At 46.3% G+C, this 17036-nt stretch overlaps 1 protein-coding gene across 1 annotated transcript in view; it reads right to left on the bottom strand.

Moving 5' to 3' along the window:
* Window positions 1–16618, bottom strand: part of FUBP3 (far upstream element binding protein 3) — a gene marked incomplete at its 5' end in the record, with an annotated part of 28902 nt that extends 12284 nt beyond the window's left edge. Inside the window, 9 exons of the mRNA XM_008061483.2 lie at window positions 1833–1933; window positions 3585–3687; window positions 5887–5991; window positions 8587–8685; window positions 9951–10113; window positions 12094–12151; window positions 13427–13498; window positions 13879–13928; window positions 16588–16618. Coding sequence (XP_008059674.2) covers window positions 1833–1933; window positions 3585–3687; window positions 5887–5991; window positions 8587–8685; window positions 9951–10113; window positions 12094–12151; window positions 13427–13498; window positions 13879–13928; window positions 16588–16618 — 782 coding nt within the window. The remainder of the gene's footprint in view (window positions 1–1832; window positions 1934–3584; window positions 3688–5886; window positions 5992–8586; window positions 8686–9950; window positions 10114–12093; window positions 12152–13426; window positions 13499–13878; window positions 13929–16587) is intronic.
* Between the last annotated feature and the right edge of the window lie 418 nt (window positions 16619–17036).

Genomic DNA, 17036 nt, shown 5'->3' with positions numbered 1-17036 from the left:
TTACGTAGACTCTACACCAGCAGAACGCTGAGATAATTGGAGAGCCTTTCCCCTGCTCTTTGCTTTTATGAGAGACAACTGACAAGTAAACAAGATCGTTTTAGAGATTTTTTTTGAGTTGGGGTCTCACTATGTCCCCCAGGCTGGAGAACAGTGGCACACTCACGACTGCTGCAGCCTCAACCTGCTGGGCTCAGGAGATCCTTCACCTCAACGTTCCAAGTAACTAGAACCACAGATATGCACTACGTCGCCCGGCTAATTTTTTTATTTATTATAGACACAAGGTCTTGTCAAGTTGCCCAGGTGGGTCTTGAACCCCCTAGGCTCAGGCAATCCTCTCACCTCAGCATCTCAAAGAGCTGGAATTACAGGCACAGGCCACCGCACCTGGCTCATTTTAGGGATTTATGTTAAACACACGCACACATGCATGTACACAGCCAACTTTCCAGGTATGCCACAGTCCTCAAGTACAAGGCTCTTTCCTAAATACCTCATAGCCTCTGCAGCACTAGGTTCATTAACTCTTACTACAAAAAAGGCGGCCGGAGATCATTTAGTGGCTGTTTTCTAAACTTGTCTGATCCTACAAACTGCCTGGACTCTAGTTAAAACCCAAGACCCTCCCCTGGATATTCTGCTTCAGGACATCTGAGGTGGAGCCCACAGACACAGAATTTAGTAAGTATCCTCAGATGGTTCTTAGGGGCCACATGGAGAAGCTTCTCCTGGTGCAACCTCTGCCATCCAGTTTGCTGAGAAAACTAGGCCCCGAGTTCAAAGGTCACATGGCTAGAGGCAGAGCTGAGAATAGCATTTCTAGTCTCTTGCTTTCTTCTTCAGCTGTCATTCTCAAATTCTATCCTAGTCTTACATACCTGGGGGACTAGTCACTCTAGCATCAGTTACAGAGGTTCCCCAGAGCAAGTCACAGTGGGGGGAGGTGGACTCTGGTGCTCAAAAGGAAAGGCTAACAATGTCACACAAGCCTGCGCATATGCCAAAGGCATGCACAAAATCAAGTATGTGAAGACAGCTTTAAGACTCTGCATGATCCTGTAGTGCTTTCTTTCTTTTTTTTGGAGTCGGAGTCTCACTCTGTTGCCCAGGCTGGAGTGCAGTGGCATGCTCATGGCCGCTGCAGCCTCGACCTGCGGGGCTTTGGTGACCCCTCTGCCTGTCTTCCAAAGTAGTTGGAACTATAGATCCTGTAGTGCTTTCTAATACGAAGTTTAGATTTCATGGAATACAATTTTATAGTAAGTACAGTTGGTTGGTAGAACTTGATGATCTGCATGACATATTCCCCAAAAGTCTGAAGAGTCAGAAGCGTACTGTGCAAAGACAATCCAGGTGCCGGGGTGGTCAAGGCAGAAGGGTAACAGTTAGGGAAAATAGCACAAAGGCAGGAAGGAGGTGAAGTCGCTGGGTTCAATAGTATGATGGAGGGGTGGGGAGGGCACCCACTCTGTGGTGCTACCTCCAGCCCCATGGAGCACTTTCCACTTTTTTTTTTTTTTGGAGACATGGTTTTACTCTATCTCGCAGGCTGCAGTGCAGCTCACAGCAACTTTAAATTCCTGGGTTCAATCAATCCTCCCACCTTAGCCTCCCAAGCAACTGGAACTACCACACCTGGCTAACTTTTTTTGCATTTTGTAGAGACGAAGTCTCATTTTGTTACTCAGGCTGGTCTTGAACTCCTGGTCTCAAGTAAGTCTCCTGCCTGGCCTCCCTAAGTGCTGGGATTACAGGCATGAGACACCATGTCTGGATTCATCTTCCACTTCTGCGGGTGAGCAAAGTGAGCTCCTGAGAGCTGGACCCACCTGGGCTGTGAGGATCAGCTCGTTGATGATGTGTGCTGCGTGCTGACACCGATCTGGAGGGCCCATGACCTGTGCGGCTCTTTCGGGACTAATCCCATCGTCTGCGGAACCAGGTGGGAGACAGGATTAGGCACAAGCCCAACACGGGAAGAAAATGATGGTCAGTCTGATTCCCAATTAACATACTTATCAGCAGTACTGAAAGAAGCGAGGAGTATTACCAGCTCCAGGTACTCTTTTGGAAGGAAGCATATTGTGATAGGGAAATGTGCATATCCATTCTCCATATTTCAGGTTAATATTAACTTCTTATGTAATTATAGCAATTTAAAAAAGAGATCATAAAAGAAACAAAAGACTTGAACTAAAACAAGCCAAAGAAAATGGAGCTATGGCAATGATTTCCAAATGTTTTCTTGTTTTTAGAAAATGTAGAAATTTTGCTCAGAAAAGCAAATTTATCCAATTTAAAAATGTGTCCTTTATTCTAAGATGTTTCTCTTTTGTGGTTTTAAATTAGCTCCAATATTATACGATCAAAATAATAATGAGTGTATTATTATTATTTTTTTTTTTTTTTAGTTGGGTCTCACTCAGTTGCCCAGACTGGCGTGCAGTGGCCGCTCCCGGCCACCGCAGCCTCGACCTGCCGGACTCCGGCAATCCTTCCGCTTCAGCTTTCCAAGTAGCTGGAACTACAGGCGCACGCTAACACACCCGGCTAATTTTTTTGATTTATTGTGGAGATGAGGTCTCGCCAAGTTGCCCAGGCGGGTCTTGAACCCGCGGGCTCAGGCAATTTAATTCACTCACCTCGGTCTCCCACAGTGCGGGATTACAGGCTGAGCTACCGAGCCCAGCCGAGTATATTATTTATCAGAGCTAGGGGCTTGCTTTGCTGCCCAAGCTAGTGTGCAGTGGTACTATCATAGTTGACTATAGTAGCCTTGAACTTCTGGGCTCTACTGATCCTTCCGCCTCAGCTTCCCAAGGAACTATAGGCACACATCATCAGCCTAGCGAATTTTTGTATTTTTGGCAGAGGCTGGTCTTGAAATCGTAGGCTCAAGCAATCCAACTGCCTAGGCTCCCCAAAGTGATAGTTATAGGTGTGAACCATCACGTCCAGTAAATGGGGTATTTTTTTTTTTTTTTTTGAGTTGGAGTCTCACTCTGTTGCCCAGGCTGGAGTACAATGGCACACTCACAGCCACTGCAGCCTCAACCAGTTGGGCTCAGGTGATCCTTCTGCTTCAGTCTTCCAAGTAGCAGGAACTATAGGCACATGCAACCACACTCGGCTAATTTTTTGATTTATTATAGAGATGAGGTCTTGCCAAGGTGCCCAGGCTGGTCTTAAACCTGTGAGCTCAGGCAATCCTCTCACCTTCAGCCTCCCAAAGTGTTGGGATTATAGGCATGAGCCACCGTGCCCGGTCTAATGGGGTATTTTTTTAAAAAAATTATTTACTTAGCAAAATCAAAAGATGAAAATGCTATATGCATTTTACCAGTCCAAGAAAAAACATAAAGGCCTGGAAACTTTCTGGTGAAAGGTGACCAACCCAGCATATATCCAAGGAGAGAAAGGAGGGCCAGGAGAAGAAACTTAGATTGGTCATCTGGTAACACAAGGTTGTAAAAAAGAGAGAGAAGAGGACACACACGTGGGTTAAGAACAAAGCCCTTGCTTTGCTGGGTGCTCTATCCTTCTTCAGAACTGAAGCATTTTGGGACTCAATCAAAACCCACCTGGTTTGAACTGAATCCTCACACCGGCATCATTCTGGATCTTCTTGATCATCTCCCCGTTTCTTCCTATTACAATCCCAACAGCAAACCTCGGCACAGACACCTAGGCAGAGAAGCCATACGAGGTATCAGTGCTTTCACGCATCTGTCTTTTTTTTTTTGAGTTGGAGTCTCACTCTGTTGCTCAGACTGGAGTGCAGTGGCCACTCCGGGCCACCGCAGCCTCGCCTGCTGGGCTCCGGCGATCCTTCCGCCTCAGCCTTCCAAGTAGCTGGAACTACAGGCGCGTGCTACCACGCCCGGCTAATTTTTTGATTTATTGTAGAGATGAGGTCTCGCCAAGTTGCCCAGGTGGGTCTCAAACCCGTGGGCTCAGGCAATCCACTCACCTCAGCCTCCCAAAGGTATGGGATTACAGGCTGAGCCACCGAGCCCAGATGCATCTGTCTTTTGTTTAAAACGGGGGTCCCCAACCCCTGGGCCACAGACCAGCAGCAGTCTGTGAACTGTTAGGAACCAGGCCGTACAGCAGGTGAGCAGTGGGTGAATGAGCGAAGCTTCATCTACATTTACAACCACTCCCCAGCACTTGCATCTCTGCCTGAGTTCCACCTCCTGTCAGATCAGCTGTGGCATCAGACTCTCATGGAAGTGTGAACCCTATTGCGAACTGCACATGCGAAGGATCTAGGCTGTGTGCTCCTTATGAGAATCGAATGCCCGACAATCTAAGGTGGAGATGCTAGTGATGGGGAGAGGCTGCAAATACAGATTAACATTAGCAACGAGGTCTGACTGCACACAGAGAATAATATATCAATTACTTGCAGACTCATATCAAAACCCTATCAGTGAGTGTCGAGTTGATGTACATCAATTGAACAGCTGCATCTGGTGGCAGGCTTTTAAGCCAAAATCTGACACTTATTTTAGTCTGCATGTGGCCCGCCCATTATTTTATTTACCACTTCTGTCCATGCCTTTTTCTTAATGGTGAGTTGTAAAATTATTTTGTTATATATGATAATGTAATAGTAATAGAAATAAAGTGCACAGTAAATGTTATGGGCTTGAATCATCACGAACTATCTCCTGTCCATGGAAAAATTGTCTTCCATGAAACCGGTCTCTGATGCCAAAAAGGTTGGCGACCACTGGTTTAAAGGACAGATTTTTTAACAGAATACTTGGTTTTTATTACAGTGCATTTTGATAAATGACATAATAAAACGTATTTTTTCTTTTTAGGAACAAGATTGTGGTTGCATTCTTGACCGTTAAATGCACCAATAAGTCTGAGATTTGATCAAAACAGTTATAAAATGAAGCAAAGGAGAGAGGGGAAGGGACGAAAAATCACCTATCGAGTATAATGTGCACAGGTGAGGGCTGGTGGGTACACTTAAAACTCAGATTTCTTTGTGACCATGTAACCAAAAACTACTGGTGCCCCCTAAGGCTACTGAAATAAAGAAAAAGAAATGAAGAATAAACCTTATAGATAAAAGATAAAAAATGATAAATTCATCTCTCAAATTTTATAAAATAAGCAAAAATACATCATGCACATTGATTATACTAGTTCTTTAACATGTGTTTTTCTTCATTTTTATGATAAAACATATATACTTATCATTTAGCTGTAAATACATTATTCAACAGTATTAAATGCATTGTGTAACCATCACCACTATCTATACCCAAAACTTTCTCATCATCCCCAACAATAACTGTGTATCCAATAACCAACAACTCCTCCTTCCACTGCATCTGGCATCTCCTATTCTATGTTCGGTCTCTACACAGTTGCCTATCCTAGGTACTCGCAGACAAGTGAAATGGCACAGTATCTCTCCTTCTGTCTCTGGCTTACTGCACTAAGCATGTTGTTTGTAAGGTCCATCCATGTGGCAGCATACATCAACATTCTCAAGGATAGATTATGATCCCATTTCAATCTCATCTTTAAAATAGGCTGCCAAAGTTGACTCAATCATGACACAGTTCACCAAGAAAACCTAGACTTTGGTCTTTACCTGGAGAGTTGGTTAACCTTCAAAGCAAAACCTCAAAATCAGGGGGAGTACCTCCCATGCCCTGAAAAGCTGGCTCCCCTCCCTGAGGGCTTATTCTGTCCCAGTTCATCCTCACGCCCACCCTGGGATGTGAGCGTATATATGCTCTTTGGGTTTTGCAGATGAGACAGAAGTTAAACCACGTGCTCAAAGTTAAAGTGCTAACAGAGTGTGCGACAGCTGTAACCCTAATCTCATTTGCCTACTAACCTGTAATTCAAGCATACCTCTATACTGCCTCCTCCCATTCGGGAGCTGAAATCGCCACGTACACCTCGGAAGTCAGCTTGGTCTTTCTCTCGGATAATCTCTAGTACCATTTCTCTTGCTTGCTGCATAAACACAAATAAAAGGCATTATGGAAAAAAAAATCCTGAAAAAATACATAACATCAAGTGGCATTTCAAGATCAAACCCTCCCAGCTTGGGGTTCGAGAGTCTGGAGGCACTCGGCTACTGAGAACTTGTTCCTTGTGGGACAGCGAGGCTGCCGGTAAGGGGTGTGTGCATCCAACCTTAAATGCCGTGTTCGCCACACATTGCCCAAAATGTCCACACTGACAAGGGTCTCCTTCCTTTAAGCCACAGTCAGGTCGGGACATCTGTGTACGGACAGAGACGGCTCCTACTGCCCCCAGGCATTTCCTGATGCCATTTTTTTCTAGTGGGGAGGGCTATCTGCTGAAGGAAGAGCCATGAGAGGACTTCACCAAGGCCCTATGCCATAGAGACACTCTGGAAAGTCAAAGAGAAAAGGCAAGCAGAGAACGTGAAAATGGCTCTGGCATTCAGTTACTTCCCCAACTGGCAAGATTTCCCCATGGGTCTGGCTGAACCTGAGGCAGGTTCAACCATTCTCTTTCAAAAGAATGCTCTTCATAAGGGCCCTGAACGTTGGCCAGCTCACACTGGAGTCTGCACCAAAGATGCATCCACTGCACTGAACAACTCAAGTGAGGGAGGAACTCAGACTGAATCCTGGGTCTGGAAAAAAAATCAAACAAACCCCAACATCAGGGAAAGCCTTTGGATATCTGGACAAATCTGAATATGGACAGGATATGAGATGATGTTATGGAATCACAGTTCATTTTCTATGGTCTGGGTCTTTTTTTTTTTTTTTGAGTCAGAGTCTCACTCTGTCGCCCAGGCTGGAGTACAGTGGCATGCTCACCGCCACCGCAGCCTCAACCTGCTGGGTTCACACAATCCTTCCACCTCAGCCTTCCAAGTGGCTGGAACCACCACCACGCCTGGCTGATTTTTTGATTTATTGTAGAGACAAAGTCTTGCCAAGTTGTCCAGGCTGGTCTCAAACCCCTGGGCTCAGGCAACCCTCTCACTCCTGCCTCCCAAATTGTTGGGATTACAGGCGTAAGCCACTGCTCCCAGCCCAGTCTGGTTATTCTTAGAAGACACATGCTTGTAGCATTTAGGGTAGAGAATTACAATATCTGCCACTTACAAATGGTAAAGAAAAAACACACAACAAATGTTAGGTAGGGTGAAGACACACACACACACACACACACACACATGCTCACTGTACTATTTTTGTAGCTTTTCTGGATATTTGAAGATTTTCAAAAGAAGTTAGAGAGAGAGAGAGAAAATATACCCAAATACAACAGACTGCTTCTCCCAAATACAAAAGGTGAAATACACATAGTTTTAGATTTTAAAAAAATACTAAAACCTGTAAATTCAAATTATTTTCCTCCAAGCGTATGTTCTTTGCTCAAGTTTTTTTCCTACAAAAGAGAATCTCACAGGCTATGATGGAAACGGTGGCAGAGGACTGGTGGGAGGTGGGCACGCTGCAGTCCTGCCCAGGCCTCCACAGGCCGAGTCCTACCCCACTGCAGCAGTGGTCCATGGCCTGGACTGTGTGAGCCAAGGGAGGAAGATGAGCTACTACTGGATTTTGTAAAAGTCGCCTTATTTATACTGAAAGGAGGAGGCAGCTTCGAGGGAGGCAGGACAGGTGGGACTGACTGCAGCCTGAAGGAAGTGCAGGACTGCACCACGGACTGGAGTTTTGGACAGACCCATGTCCACCACTGCCCTCAATCCTGTTCTAAAATGAGCCATTTTAAGGTGCACCTTGGCAATGACAGGGCTCACAATCAGGGGAAATATTTTGCCGGGACCTGGTAACCCTCACTGGATCAAAACCCCAGTGCTTCTAGAGAGGATCCACCACTTATGGTGGCTCACTCACCAGGTCATCACCAGAGTTACTCTGCAAGCAGCAATGGCAAGGCAGGCTGCAGGTGCAGAAAAAGGGAGATGCATTTCACTGCACCCATAGCAAGAGCTGGAAGGGTAGGATCACCCCAGGGGATTGAAAATGAAGCCCCTTCCTGCTTCAGCCAGTGGGAGCTCAGGGCACAGGATTCCTGCTACGAGGGCACATATGACCCTGGGGGCTCTGGCACCTGTGCTCACCTCCAACCCCAGCTGAAGGGCTTGCAACATGGGTCCAGAAAGAGGCAACAAGCAAAGAAAAGCCAAACAGAGCCTACATCTGGTCCAATCACAGGCAAGCAGATGAAACCTGCACCTGATCAGTGCTATCCAGCAAATCTCTGCCCTGATGGGAACGCTCAGCATGGACATGGTCCGGGACAGTCAACCAGCTCACACTTACTGAGCACCTGAAATATGACTAGTGTAAACGAGGAACTAAATTTTTACTCAAAATTCAAACAGCCACATAAAGCTAGTGGCTCCAGTACTGGGCAGCACAACCAGATTCTTTTCATCATTCAACCTGGTTCAGGAAAACAGCGTACCCCCAATAAAAAAACACCCAGTTTTACAGTTTTACCCAGTTTTATCAAGTAGATAAAAGCTCTGGTTACCACCAAGCGACAGCGTCACATCCAGGACTCACCCAAGCCATGGATCCATGGCTTCTCTCCTACCTGTACTTTGAATGGGTCCCCAGTGATTCGGAGAGGCTTATCTGCCCCAGTGGGCAGTGGGCCATCCTGGATCATGACCATCTTCACGCCTGTCCGCTCCTGTGGGGACACACACCAGCCCTCATTGTCTGAAGGAGAATGCAGAATGGCACGACAGCTGGACTGGGAAGTCACATCCACAACAAGTCCATGTCCCATCCCCCTCCAGGTGCTGCCTTCTGGCCTGGAGCATGAAGCTGGCTTCTGTGAAGGCAGACACCAGGTCGTGGCAGACCACGTACAAGTGGAATATGGAAAACCACCACTCAGGACGATCCTCCTTCCTCTTTTTCCAGTCCCTAGAATGACTACTTCCATCCGATGCCACACACTGAGCTGAGCGGGCTATTTGGCATGATCTGACCACAACTTCTGCAGATCTGGGAGCTCACAGCTAAAGCAGGCTCTGGGAGTACACAGTCCCAGGACTAGACCCAGCAAGCTCCCGGACATGCAGAAGTTCCAACCAAAGTTTGGATACTGGGATCCCACACCCTAATCTCCTAGAGTCGACACTGGGACACTGTACTCAAAACCACACCTGAGGACTCGGTTATGAGTGTACAGAAGGCAAGCTGTAGCCCTCACTTGCAAGCATAAAAGCCCCAAAGCTCTAATATAAAAGCTGTTCATAATGGATTTGGGAGCAAAACTTAACTCATGCGAGTATAGTTCTGGCCTTCTCTCACTGAGTGTGACTATCACTGTGTTTAACTATGAAAACATGACTTGATTTCAGGGTGCACCCCTGGAACCTACTATGGATATCACACTCTGAAATGTGTTTGGTCCCTTAGATGGGGGACTCTGGAGTGAACAGCAGCTAGTGTTCGTGCAGCCCTCACTCCGGAATAGCCTCTTATACAAAATAGAGGAATGGCTTTACAACAGTGAGGCTGGCACTTCCCTTTACAGAAAAGAAGCCCAAGCCTTCAAAAAGTGGTGAGCATATTTCAGATGACTAACTAATGAGGGGTGCTGGGTCCGAGCACCCCTTTGATCTGAGATGCTGCCCCTTGATGGTAAGGCAATGCTCACAGAGCTCACAGCCACAGGCTGCTGGTAGTTCATGGGACCCTGCTAGGGTGCAATCGTACACAACATCAGGCCTGGTCACAGCAAATCCTCAGAAGGTATACGTCCAGGGGAGGAAGGAACCCTCTCCTGCTGACTGGAGAACCACTTGGGCAGAGGCTGCAGGGAGCCCTGGCACCACAGTGTGTGAAGCCAGCACTGCTAGAGCGCCAGTTGTGGCCGATCCCTGACCCAGGTGCTGAAGGCTAGCCGTGGGGCAGTCACCTGCCCCGTGCCCCATGCTCACATACCTGTAGCTGCTTTATTGTTTCCCCTCCTTTGCCAATGACCAGACCCACTTTAGACGCGGGAATGAGAATCTCCTGGATTGTGCTGTTGCCATCGATGTCATTATGAAAGCCAGGTCCATTCCGACAACGGTCTACAATCTGCCCCAGCAGTCGTTTGGCTTGTCTTTGAGGGGAAAGAACCACAAGAAAACCAGCGTTACACAAATGCTGTAGGTATGCAAGCAAGGGAAACAGCACACGAAACCTGAAGGAGTCAAGGCAGCCCTCCATCCGGCTCCAGCTCCTGCCCCCACAACCCGGAGGGCTCTCTGCTATCCGCCATGCTACTAGGCTGGAACTTGAAAGCAACATACACCACAGGACCGACATTCTCACACGGGGCCTCGACGGGCGGGCTACCACCCGCCACAGCCCCTTCCAAGCTGCCCTCTGCTCATGCTCGTGTCTCCACAAACGTGTGTCGCCTCCCACTGGGATGTCAGAGACCACCTGTCATATCTTTACATAGCCCTGTGTTTCCCAATGTAGCAAAATCCTTCTCAGAGTATGCTCCATACACATTTGTTAAATACAGGCAGAAGAGAGAGAGCAATGAAAGAGGGGAAGAAGAAAGCAAGGGTTAGTACTCATCACCTAAATGTCCACACACCAAGTTTCTCCTCCTTAACCAACAACACCGCTCCATGACTCTGCAGCTAAAACTACGAATCGTCAGCAGAGCTTCCAGAGGTGGAAGAGGGGGCGACAATGCCAGCTGCAGCAGTACCCTCACACCACCTGCTCTGTGCTTTCCCCACCAGCAAAGCCGGGACCCCTCCATGTCACGTGTCGTGCTATTTGTGTGGACTTATTTGGCGGTGGGGTAGGAAACCGCAATGTTGCGACAGCACAACCCAGACTACCAAGGTCATCGGTGTGGCTGATTTCCTTTTCTGCACCAGAATCTTTCCTGGCTGTGATCTGCAGTATATTCTCTAAATCACCTCGCAAAATCTATTTTTTGGTTCCTCTAGTAGAGAAGAATTCAGCTACTAAACAGGCTGGCTGTGTTGCTGGCTGAAGAAAACAAAATTGCTTCCTCCTTAAGTTATGATCCCCTCGCGCCTGCTCCTTGGGTAGATATGAAGCAGGAACAGTTAGATTTGGAAGAGAGAAGAGAAAGAAGGAAAGAGACGTTGCCTTCTGCAGCCCTGAGCCTTTGTGTACAGAATCAGCTTCGTGTATCTTCTCACTCACAGCAGCTTTTTAATATTTTGCTTGTGTACTAGATTAACCTGTGTTGGAAGAAAAATGCTTTGGTTCCAGCAAAACCATCCAGCTTGCCCTATAATGCACACCTGCCAGCAGTATTTATTCTGGTTCACTGCTCACAATGTGACGGCAGAACAAGAGAGTTTAAACTCATCTAGACTCCCTGAGAAATGGAAACAATAAAACAACCCTACCTACTGAGCCAGATATAATCTTGTCCCCAAATGCAATGCTACTCAGTAGATTGGAAAAGGACAGTGAGTAGACTAAGTCAGTATGTCCCTTTGCCAGGAAGTTCTCACTAGACCTGCATCTGGTACAAGGCTCTGAGCATGCAGGTCCCGGGCTAGGAGAGTAAGGTTAGTCTTAAAGCTGCTGCAAGAGTCTCAAAAGGCAAGATCCCCTCTGGCTGGTCCTAACGGCCTCTGAGTGGAGCACAACCAGGAAGAGGCGATTCATGAGGTCCACGAACACCAGAAGAGGAACGGGATCAAGCTCAGACAAAGACCTGGGTCCAGGATTCCCAGTAGTTCACAAAGCGACAGGCTTACTAATCCAGACCTGCTCAGGGAAAGGAGGTGTTAGGAAGGAGGGAGTTGATTAGAGAACCAGGTAGGGGACTGGGTACTCAAGACCCTGGTTTTCAAAGATGTTAGGATGGCTGTGAAATTCCGTACAGTTTGGAAAAAAGTGACACCTCATGTATTTCAGGTAACAGAAAAACGCCCTTGGCATGGCAACCTCCCAGATGTTTTCGATAAAAGCATCTGCTTGTGTGGCCACACTGCAGCATGGATCGACAGTGGTCAGTAACAGTTTTGCCCTTCCATTTCTCCCCGTTTGGGGAAGGAGGAAGAAGAGTGAAAGGAAAAAGTAAATAAAATAAACTTACTCAATACTTTCTGGGGTTCCGGTAAGTACACAGGGCCTCTCTGGAATCCCAGAACTCTCTATAAGAAGAATCAAGAAGATGAGGGGTGTTGGTGGGCTTCAGGCAACCGTGCACCTCTGCCTCTGTGTACAGACTGTCTCTCTAGGGCTGGCTCCTATGCCGGCCCCACAGAAGCCCAGTCTCCCAGAAAAAGTCTGCTTCTGCCTGCAGACCGAATACTGAGCTGGCAGCTCCAGCCTCAGTTCTCCGAGTAGACACGAGTCCCACACGGAAGCTGGAAGGACAGCAGAGACTGGGGAGTTGGTCCTAATTCCCAGGCTCAGTTTCATTTCTGACCCGCTTATGTGCTAAGAACGGCTTGAGTCACTTCACTGTGCCCTTCTTCAGTTTCTCCATTTGTAGTTTACCGGTCATCTGTCTGCACGTGGCCAACGTGCTAGGTGCACTAGTAAGGAATTTAATGATATGCACACAAGGATCATTATCAGTTCCTGCATAAATATCCTAAGAGATCAGCGACATCTATGTGGAACTGGGTTGGGGCCATTTGACGAGAGAGGAAAATCTTACTTTCCAACACCACACATAAAGGATGCTTTACTTTGTTCCTAAAAAAAACAAAAAAACAAAAAACTGCCGCTTAAAATCTTTCCTCAAAAAAGAAAAAGAAAAAGAAATAGCTAACAGCAGTTACTATCTTCAAGACATTGTAATAGATATCTTTTTACATGATAATCATTTCTTTGGTGGAATGTCCTTCAAACCCTTTCCTCCACAATGGAAAGAGGTCAGACTCGAATTAGATGATAAAGCCATAAATAAGATAAAAATTCTTCACTTCAGTTCTCTCCATACAGCATGGTCAAAATTAATCCAGCTGGGAAAAGCCCCAAAACAGTTGTAACAAGTGCTAACTCAGCCAGAACCCCAGCTGTCCTCTTCCTACAAAGGACAGGGTCTAATCCAGGGGAGCCGGCATGCAGTCCCCAGGAGGGACCCGAGCCCAGGATGCCTGCACGCCCACAGACTGACATAACATTCTGGTGCAGAAAACACAGATCCTGGAGCAGCAGGTGTTTCAGGAGGAGCCACACTGGCCACAGCACTGTGGGTGGGCCTAGTCCAGGTGGAAGGCCTTACCTCCGGCCCACTTCTGTCCTGCTCTTTCTGGTTCTCTCCTGGGAGTCCCACTCCAGAAGTGCAAGGCAACACCAAGCGCATATACTTACCCCAGCCCCTAAACTTCTAAGCAAAAAGCAAAGGGACTGAATCTCAACAATTTTACAAAACATGGATTTCCATCAAATTACTATCTACAAAAAAAATCCCTTACCTGAAGCAATCTGAATTTTGCAACCAGATTCTGCTTGAATCCGTGAAATCTGCTCACCTCCCCTGCCAATAACTGAAACAAATTGAACAGGGTCAAAATATGCTCCCCACTCCACATTGCACATTTCATGTACGGGCAACTTAATTCATTCAATAAACTGTTACACTAACTTAAGCTGGCCTCAGCAGGCCCATCTCTACTCCGGGCATCATAGCAGCAGAACCCCTATGTGAAACAGCAGGGGCAGGGTATTCCAGCTGAAGTGAGAATAAGCGTGGGGGTGAGGAGGGCTGGGGACCATGTCTAATGCTCTGGTTTCTCCCTGCCCAGAGACTGCAAGGTTTCAGAGAACACTAGGTGAACAGCATTCCACTACAAGTGACAGTCACATGAGACAGACTAAAACCAAAGGACAGACAGGAATCAGAGAAACAGATAATGTGGATACTTACTGAATCCAACCATCTTATCAGGCACTTTGAATTCTTCTGTTATTACTGCCCTAAAAACAAAGAACATTTTGGAAAAATGTAGAACACTGAATTTTACAGTCATTTTAGGTTCCTAAACTGTCCATATTAGCAATGTTTCAAGATAAAAGCTTAAAATAAACCATGCCAATTTGGCCAACAAATCCACAACCATCTACAAAGAGTCATTTAATGAACCCTCTGGTCAATCCCTCCTTGAGAAGGTTGAGCTAAGCCTCCCATCTCCTGTATCTGAGGAAGAAAGCTCTGGTTCTTCATTATAGCTGCTCTCAGTGCTGCTGAATTTCTACTTTGTTGGGGCCTCTCTAGCAATGGGTCATCAATCCCAGAACACTCGAGACCCTCTGGGCTGAGGAGATATTATGAATTCTATTATGGTGTCCTCTCTGGGTAAAGAGATACCCAACTTTTCTTAAACATTCCTTGTTTCCCCATCTTTTTGATTGCTTCTTGCTTCTCTTCTAATTTACTGGTATCTTTTAGTGTGAGGCACCCCAGATGGAAGCAGCATCCTACAGAAGCCTAACGAGTGTTGACCAGGACAGAACAATTACCTCACTTACTCTGCGAGGTGCTTCTGCTAAATGCCATCCCACCCATTATGCACCTTTTTTTTTTTAAACAAGTACTGCACTGGCTCTTTCAAACAAACCTTCGAATCTGCCATACAGTGTATTGTGGACAATATCCAATTTGCTCAACACCCCAGAAAGCAATTAAATCTAAACATTTACCTTAGGTGGAAGCTAAATGCAAGTAGCTTTAAAAAAAAGGCAAGCATTTTTAAACATCTCTCACAGCACAGCTGGATTTTTACCCATCATGGAAAGGATTGGATAAGTGCATGTTTTTAGGGGAAGTGCGGCACTTAGAAGACAGGCAATAGCATAAATAGCACTTGCCACTGTCTCGTTTTGACGGGCATGGTCTTCTCCTTGTAGAGTTATATTCTCAGGCTTATGTGCAAAGAGCGATTCTCTCTACCTCTTGGGGGACACGTGCTCTCCCTCAAATTGTGCAGTTCCCAGCTTCTGATCAGTAACACCATGATGCTGATGCCAATCCATGCTGGCCCAACATCCTGCACCAGTGCCAGGTCCCTGTCAACACAGGCTGCCTGACTCTTCTGTGAGGGGTGACGGTGCTACTGTTTGCACCACCAGGAGGCTGCTGTCTACAGCAGGTGCAGCTCCCACCGTCTATGCTCAGAAACTACAACTTGGCAGTTGACTAGAGGGGCGTCAACACTACTGAAAAACAAATGCCACAAAGCTCGGGCAGCTCCTGGAACAAGTTTTGCAGACAAAGCAACAGACCACAATAAACTGCTTTGAGCTTCCAGGAAGAAAAGGCTCTCATCAAATGCACAGCAGAAACTTGTCTAGTCCACAAAGTGTAAACATTTTTGCAAAATAAAATCCTGGCCAATTATGGCTTTATAGGAAAGTCAGCATTTGATACTAACAGCCACCTCATTAAAATTTTTAATTCATTAACAAAACAAATAAAAAGTAACAATAACCAAAAAAATCCAAGATAGATCTTTTGGTTAACTGATGCCTGATGATTTCTAAGAACTCTCAAATATCAGCCGGGCTCGGTGGCTCAGCCTGTAATCCCAAGCCTTTGGGAGGCTGAGGTGAGTGGAGTGCCTGAGCCCGTGGTTCGAGACCCGCCTGGGCAACTTGGCGAGACCTCATCTCTATAATAAATCAAAGATCAGCCGGGGCGTGGTAGCACGCGTCTGTAATTCCGGCTACTTGGAAGGCTGAGTTGGAAGGATCGCCGGACCCATTGGGTCAAGGCTGCAGTGGCCGGGAGTGGCCACTGCACTCCAGTCTGGGCAACGGAGTGAAACTCCAATACAAAAAAAAAAAAATCAAGGCAGAATATAAGATGACAGAATTGTGTCACTGGCACTGAAGGTTAAGGATAATATGTCACTATGTTACACAGCACAAAATTTCATCCTTACAAAAGGGAAACTGTCGTGTCAAGCTCATTGCATACTTTTTCTTTCTGAAGGATGACACTGTGATCACAAATATCCTATCTTGCAGACTGGCCTTTGTAAGGCTCTGAAATCTTTCCATCTCTCTAAATCTCCAATGCTTAATGGAAGGCTGTGAGGAGAAATGGAGGCAGAGCTCAAGCGGGCACTTAGCCAAGGATCCCTGGCAAGTCCCTGACACGACACAGAAAGCGGAGCTCTGGCTTTTGGCTTCCTAGTCCAGGCACTGGCTGCCATCCACACTGCTTGAGTACCCAAAGCATTCTCGTGTGAGAGCCAGACACATTACACGTCAGGACATCGCTTCTCAAGGGAAGAGGCTCAGGATTCACGAAACTGAGAACACTATAAAACCAAGAGGGAAAATGTGGCTTTTTCTCCTTTTAAATTACATGTACGTTGCCAGAAAAAGCAACTCCAACATTCTGAAAGTCTTTTAAGTTACTACAATAATGACCGATTTTTAAGACCTCATATCAGTTTATCCCTTGAGCTTACAATGTCTTGGAAGGTGCTGGCAAAAAACTTGAGTCTCAAAAGAAACTGAGCCCATGGTTTTTCACTCTCAACCTCTGACTTTCTAACACTTTAGTACAGATGGTGGATCAATAAACAATTAGAAATGATCAATAAATAATAAAACATAACCCACTGCTTACCTTTGATGTACCAAGGCCCCTAACTGGTTACCTACTGTGGCAGAGAGAAAGAGAAAAGAAAAATCAAAGCATTAGCACGGATAAACTAACTTCATCCTTATACGAGTTCCTACCATTTCAGGGGGGAAGAAAAAAGAAAGGCAAAAAGAAAGCAAACAGTAATTTAGGCTCAGTGGCTGAAATGAATGCGTTATATGATATGAAACAGGAGGGGACATTTTGATCAACACAGTCTCTAACCCAGTGTCCAGCTGAACACAGGATAAGAAATTGATCTGTGTGTCCACATGCTGAGAGGCCTGGGAGAAAATCCTGCTTGCCTAAATCCCTCTAACTTCCTACTGCCAGCCTGCTCAGGATCCTGACTCAATGTAAAGATGGAGAGGGACTCTTCTCTCTCTTTTAAAAACAAATGAGAAGATTTGCCCTCCCAGATGCATTGTTTATAA

Source organism: Carlito syrichta, unplaced genomic scaffold, assembly GCF_000164805.1.
Source record: "Carlito syrichta isolate Samal-C Ts95f unplaced genomic scaffold, Tarsius_syrichta-2.0.1 Scaffold305282, whole genome shotgun sequence".
NCBI lineage: Eukaryota > Metazoa > Chordata > Mammalia > Primates > Tarsiidae > Carlito > Carlito syrichta.
The sequence above is the reverse complement of the archived record's forward strand: the minus strand, read 5'-3'. Positions and strand labels throughout refer to the sequence as shown.